Source organism: Cariama cristata, unplaced genomic scaffold, assembly GCF_000690535.1.
Source record: "Cariama cristata isolate BGI_N322 unplaced genomic scaffold, ASM69053v1 scaffold4772, whole genome shotgun sequence".
NCBI lineage: Eukaryota > Metazoa > Chordata > Aves > Cariamiformes > Cariamidae > Cariama > Cariama cristata.
This window is the reverse complement of record NW_009604303.1, coordinates 93,340-100,171: the sequence shown is the minus strand read 5'-3', so window position 1 is coordinate 100,171 and position 6,832 is coordinate 93,340. Positions and strand designations below refer to the sequence as shown.

At 41.8% G+C, this 6,832-nt stretch overlaps 1 protein-coding gene across 1 annotated transcript in view; it reads right to left on the bottom strand.

Annotated features, from left to right (window-relative positions):
- Positions 1-2,348: 2,348 nt before the first annotated feature.
- Positions 2,349-6,832, bottom strand: part of CNKSR2 (connector enhancer of kinase suppressor of Ras 2) — a 96,065-nt gene continuing 91,581 nt past the window's right edge. Inside the window, exons 14-15 of the mRNA XM_009695524.1 lie at positions 5,649-5,845; positions 2,349-2,564 (exon numbers count right to left, since the gene is read on the bottom strand). Of these exons, the coding sequence (XP_009693826.1) occupies positions 2,349-2,564; positions 5,649-5,845 (413 nt within the window). The remainder of the gene's footprint in view (positions 2,565-5,648; positions 5,846-6,832) is intronic.

Here is a 6,832-nt window from a genome sequence, read left to right as displayed (position 1 = left end):
TGAATCTCGAGTCACAAACATTCATTTAAAAGCTAAATTTATTGTACTTAATTTTACAGTGTTCCCTTTCTAGGCTGAGAGTTAATACAATAAAAATATATATAGAAGAACATTTAATAGTTTCAAAAGAAGGCAGCACAATGGAGAGGACACATGTTCTTTGTCACTAGACTAGCTTAAAAAACCGTAATGTTTCATTTTCACCTTTAAAGCAATCGAGCTGACTTTACTAATGTAAAGTGCAGGCAGAATAGCTGTTGCATAGCAACAGATCTAAGTCTTCTGAACTGCCTTGGTTTTGACAAGGAATCAACTACATAATGTGCATATACATCCATCAGATATAAAGAGTTTTGTATATGAATATATTTACTTTTGGTCCAGTAAAACAATAGCAAGAGAATCTAAATGCTTGGAACAATAGCACAATCCATTTCAAGTCAAGCATTTTTTAAGAGAAATTTACAAAAACCTCACAAATTTAATATACAAGTCAGTACCCATGCAGTAAATAAACGTCCAGTTTATACAAACAATATTCTTCTAATGGTACAAATGTTACACTGGATCCAGAGTTCTATACAAACGTTAATACATGATTTGTCATCCATATCAACTTGAATATAGTTGATTACTGAAAATGAGCTACAGAAAGGCCACTCTTCTGTACAATTGTGCAAAATCTGCAAAACATTTGCAATCCAAATGCAATAAAATAACAAGAAAGAAAGAGAGGGAGAAAGAGAAAAAGAAAGAGAGAAAGGGGAGAAAGAGAGAAAAAAGAGGGAGAGAAAGAGAGAGGAATAAAAAGAAAGAAAGAAGGAGAGAGAAAATAAATCTGTCCATTCTTTCCTTCATACCTTCATGGATATAACTGCCAGGAAATATCAGAGCTCAAAAAGTTTAAAGTACATTCACTGAGCTGTACAGGCAATAGTCTGAAGTTGGTGAAGAGTACAACTCGCTGTAAAAATTATCAAGGAGGCTTTTCCCTTTCACATGAGCATTATTAAATCATGTCGTTGTCCCAACTTATGCAGCAAAATACTGAAAAGCACCAGAAATATTTTGTCATGCTCTGATCACTTTTTGAAAACAAGCCCATGAAAAGTAACTACGTGATTTAAGATTTCCCTCCCACTTTCCTGTTCCAGGTATGTGCCCAATGCTAAGGAACTACTTCTACCCATATTGCCTGGGTTGTCTCCAGCACATCTCAAATCTCATGGAAGTTTAAAACATTTCAATTGGCTTGTGAACTCTGCAGAACCCAGAGACATCCTTCCCCCTTCAAAAGCAAACCAGAGGCTTTTTTACTCCTCCGTCATTTTTCAGCTTCTGTGCCCAGCTCTGCTCCCATCACACGTTTTCCCTGCACACAATATGGCCAAATTTCACAGCTCAGACAACACATAGGACACTACTTGAAAAATCCTATTAATTCATTTTCTATTGCGAGAACTTTCAAAGCCATTCAGTTTTGGAGCATTTCATTGGGAACCTTTTCCACCACTGCTTCTCTGGGCAAGAGAAACACCGCTATCAAGGACGTTCAAAGTCTGCATTTTCTCTTTTGCAAAACCTGCACATTATACTGATACCTTCAGTGCAAAAGCAGCATAAATGACAGTACCATGACTAATTTTTAAAAAAATCAACCAAATGTGATTAAGAGACAAATAACACATAATTTGGTCTTAATTAGAACACAAACCAGCATCCCTTTGCACTGATGGTAAACCTTAGCAACAGGCTTTAAAAAAGCCTAAGGAAATAAGACCTAACCTTTTGATACTTAAATTCACATTAGTCATTTCTGTCTGCTGATTTTCACCCTTTTGTGTGTTTGACAAAACTGAAACACAACCACTGCATTACATTTTTTCCCTGTTATTAAAGAAAACTCCTAGAGTTTCTCATTAAATATAAAAATTCATTTTCTCCCACCACCAAAATAGTACCTGCACTCCAAAAATGCAATGCAATACTCAATTATACAATACAAAATTTCATTGTAAAAGTGACCTTCGATAACAAAACCTTTAGCTTGTGGAACTTCCTGCAGGAAGGCCACAGTCTTCCAAAAATGCTTTTAAATACTTTTCTTTAATAGCTAAAGATCATGTTTGTTATTTCACAGAAGGTAAACTCAAGCGGAGCATCAGTAGCATATAAACTATACAAATCCTCATTAAAGATGTGGTATTGTCGACCATTGAAGGTTTACTTCACACAGCTGAGTAACATTAAAATATAATTTACTAGAGCTCCCACATACTGATATAAAAACTACTTTATGCACTTAAGTAAAGGGCTGGAGTGTAGCAAATGGACAAAATGAGAGACCTTTATACATGCGTTTCAATGTACGAGTGAGTGTGCGCTAAGGAGGCTATGAGTGCGTCAGCCTCAGAGGAGCCATTAAGAGAGTCCCTCGGGGTGCTGCTTTGATAGATGTCCATGAAGAGCTCAAGGTACATTTGTTTCCATTCTTGAAAGTCTCTAGACGTCAAAGCTTGATTATCCAGAACTTTATCTATAATGGCTACTTCTCCTTCCCTGGCCTGTGAAAGAAAAGGAAGAAGCACAGTCAGTCTGTGAGTGACGAGTCACTGGCAAAATCCCCCACGTGGGTGGCAGGAGAGAACAGGGGGAGCAAACGCAAGCGATGGAGCCCCTGCGAGCAGGGCCCTATCTGGCTGCCGTACGCCTGCTCGCAGACAGAGCCCTTCCTACAGGGTGCCGTGCGTCACCCTGCGGGACCAGGGCTTCCCTCGCCTTGCCCAGCATCCCTGGAAACAGGCCCCATTGCCCCTTGAACAGCTCAAGAAAAAGCAAGCCCTGTACTGTTTACTATCAGCTGCTTGTGTTTCTCGAGATGGGTTTCACACGACGAAGTGCCATCTGTTTGCTCTTCTTGATCAGCACAAGAAATGCTGCGTGGGATGCAGACAGATGGCCTCCCGCCCGCCGGCAGAGCTAAACCTTTTTTACCAGGCTTGTTGTGGGGACATCTGAGTGCTACATTGCAAGGGCTTGTGCAAGGGCCCCACGTTAATAACTCATCTTCATTAAAGATCCAGTGCATGCGATGGGCTGGCTGGCTCCAACCTCCTCCTACCACTGCTGTGGCAAAGAGAAGACAGAAAAGGGTAAAATCTAACACAGCTACTGGTACCTTCTTACCCATCACTGAGGCAGGGGATGTGGCTATATCATAATTACTGGCCAGTGATTAGTTTATCAAGAGATGCCAAGCAGCTGGTACGGCTCAGAGTAAGCCTCAGATAGACAAGTAGCCACTCGTGGCTGTTGCAAGCGGTGGAGGCTGGATGCAGCAGAGAGAGGCCTTGGAAACACAGCTAACACGCAGGTTTCCAGCACTCCTCCTCTGCGTAGGAACGGTACGGTCACCAGCAATCTCCCCTCTATCCTCCCTGCCAGACGGCTTTCACACTCCTCATCGCTAACTCACATTTTCCACGTCCATACTACGAGTATGTGAAATCTTTCTGGGGAGCATGTTAAAGGGAAATATTAAGCTGTGTCAGCCCACATTAATGGGAAAGGATCAGAAGGGTCAGCGATGTCACCCACAAGCAGTAGGCTGAAAGGTATTTTTCATGCTTTGCAAACAGCAGGTAACTAACACTGTCTGCCAGAATACTCATTCTCAGAAACAGAGGTGCAAGCTGAGAATGACCAGTGGAAATTGAACCATGGGAACTCCCAGTTACCATATCTCTGCCTGAACTACCATAACCTGCTCCTCGCAGACTGCGGCTGGCACCCACACCTCTGCACCGCCGGCCAGGCAGCTCGTACTCACTGGTGGAAGAACAGTTTTGTGTTGTGTCCCAGGGAAGAGAGCAGACGGGTCCTTCATTAAGGACTTAGATGACGGGACAGAGAGCCTATGGACAACAAGAGCTAGAAGCAGTTTGGAGGGCTGTCCCAGACTACTGTTAATTTGGATAAATTCAAGGAGAGTTCAGAACACCACCTCCAACAGGCCAGCACAACTGGCTGCATTCAGGCAGGAGAAATCAAAAGCACTGATGAAAAGAAAGAATAACTGATTAGCTAACAGCAGTAGCTACCAGTAGATACCACTACCAGTAGTATGGCAGAGGTGGAGCTCTGGGCTATAACGGAGCTAGAAACTTGTCATGAGTTACCATGATGCCATTGCAAAACAGGCACGTGTCACTCTATGCAAGAAACAGCAATTACCTGTCTTTGGTACTTGCTGCCATTGCATTTTCAATTATTGGTGTCATGTACTATTAAGAATGATTTATACTAATCAAGGTCCAAACAAGAATGGTGACAGGTTTAGAAAATATGGCTCACGGACAGAGAATGAACAAACTGTGTTTGGTTGGTCCAAAAGAAAATGGGCATCTGCTGGGTCAAGAGGTTGCGCTGTTCTTCGAATTCCCTGGGGGAAAGCAATTCCATTTGGAGGAAGCCATTGGCATAATGTAGCTCAGGTATCAATAAATGCTAACGGGAAAGAAAATTACAGATAGCAGCAAGCTGCTGATACTGAACCACAGTTTTGGTATGAGTGATCCTGCCATGGTGCAGAAGTACAGATACACTGTGAACCTCCTGCCACCTCGACATGTCTGAGTGCTGTGATTTAGTTTCAGTTTCTCACACTTGTAGAAGTCGTGTGGAAAGCCCGTGTATCTTGACTTTTTCGGCCAGCTTCCAATCCTGTAAAGACTCACATACCCAGATAATACTACTAGTAGTTGCCTTCAATGAGATGATACAGTGCAGAAAGTTAAGCATGCGTAAGATTTTTTTCGGGATGGGAGCCCCACAGCATGAAAATAATACTGCTTAAATGCTTCTCTAGGTGATGGAAAACTAAATTAATTAATGTTGATAAAGCCCTCTTTGATGAAAGCTGTTACAAAATCCACTGTACAATTATCTAGCGACTTAAAATGTGGTAATTTAATACAGTTAACAGGGTCCCTGGGGAAATCCAGCATGTTGTTTGCTGAAATCTCTTATCAGGACAGAATTGAAACTGCTGTAACAAACAAAGCAGCTGACACGGAGGCTAAATGAGCTGTGGTACATGTAGAATAACCATAAAAATCTTCAAATCTGTCATTACCGCTATCTATTTATTTGATCAGTCCTACTGACTAAATACAATGACCCTACCAGCTTATGCAGAAAGCAAACACACAGTTTCCTCGTGGACAAGCCCGGCAATCAGAAAATAATCAAGTGTTGCAAAAGGTACAGCTCCCTCCCAAAAGGCTGGCTTTGCTTAACTTTAGACTTCGGCAATTACAGAGTGAATACGTTTTGGTAAATGAAAATGTTCAGGGACAAAAAAGGGATTAAGGTTTCCTCCGATAATTTGGTGTCAAATTCTGTTAAACTAGCTAGAGGAGGAGCAGCTGACCGAGATTTTATCTGCACAGAAATAAAAACTGATCCCCTCACTTCGACTGCTCTCCTAAGGTGCATTTTTCTCTGCTTTGCGACCGGCGTTTCCCCACATCTCCCTTGTTCCGCACACCGGGCTCAGCCTGGACTCCAGCTGTGCACAATTAATCTCCGAACACAATACAGTCTGATCCAACCCTGGGGCAGGATTTTTCCTCCCTCTTTTATCTCACCTTTAAAGTGCTTTTCAGAATTCGCAGCTGGTGCAGTTTTTCATTGACTACTGGGTCGCTACATCTCTTTATAAAAGATTTCTTATACTCCAGCTTAGTGGAAATCCGGTGTTCTCCTAAAGGAGACAGGCTGGCCTGCTCCAAGGCTCTGTACAAATCTTGCAAGGAGTCTGCTGGTTTTTCCTCTATAGTTTCAACTGTAATGAGAAAAAGGGGGGGGGGGGGGGGGATAAAGAGGAAAAAAAAGAGAAAGGAACAATGTATCATTAATGTGATTATACGAAGATCTATCAAAAACCTCCACAAAACGTTTAACAGGTTACACTAGACTATAAGGAGAATATTTCACACCTGCTAAGGTCCAGAAAAAAGTGTTGTGATGGTAACTGCTCCTTCTCGCTATTGCCTTCAGGAGAAAGGGAGAAAAACTTTCAAGAATGTAAAGTCTTGACCCGCACAGAAAGAAGAAAAAAGAGAACTAGTGAAAGACGTAGCAATATGAGAGTGACATTCTGTCAGAAATCACATCTCTAGTATTGCAGTTAAATATGCTGGTGACTTCGTTATTACAAGCAAAGGAAGCCCTGCAAGCATCCTGCTGAGGAAGGTGATCAGGGATCGGATCTTGGCCTCAGGGCTCCGATCTGGCATTCAAATTTATGTTTACGATGGTGGCCTTGGAACGACATGTCATTTTCCTTCCTAGAAAAGTCCGCTTCTTTTTGTCTCTTATTTTTGATACTCAAAAGCATTGTTCAATAGTCAGTAATACCGTCACTTCTGTTGTTTTTTTTAACTCTGTTATTACCTGAAGGTTCCGCAGCAGACTATGGACTGGGTGTAAGAGCGTGTTCATGACAGCCTACCCAGCAGTGTGGCAAACCAAAGCAGAGCTGTTTGCATTATAGGTTTATTTATAGGTTTTAAAATATTTGTTCTAAAACTAGTACTGGGAGCATTTTGAAAGGAAAAAAATAAAAGAGAATGATTTTGCTTCTCTAAAACAAAATCAAGCAAAGGCTGGGGATGAAATATTACTCTGATAGGAGTATTTGAAATGCTTTATTTAGAAACCATCAAAACATTTTGACTTCTGACACACCGTTCCCCCCAGAAGAAACTGTTTGGTGACTCCGTGCAAAGTGGGGAAGTGCCTGCGGAGTGCCAGGACCAGGTGAGTGGTG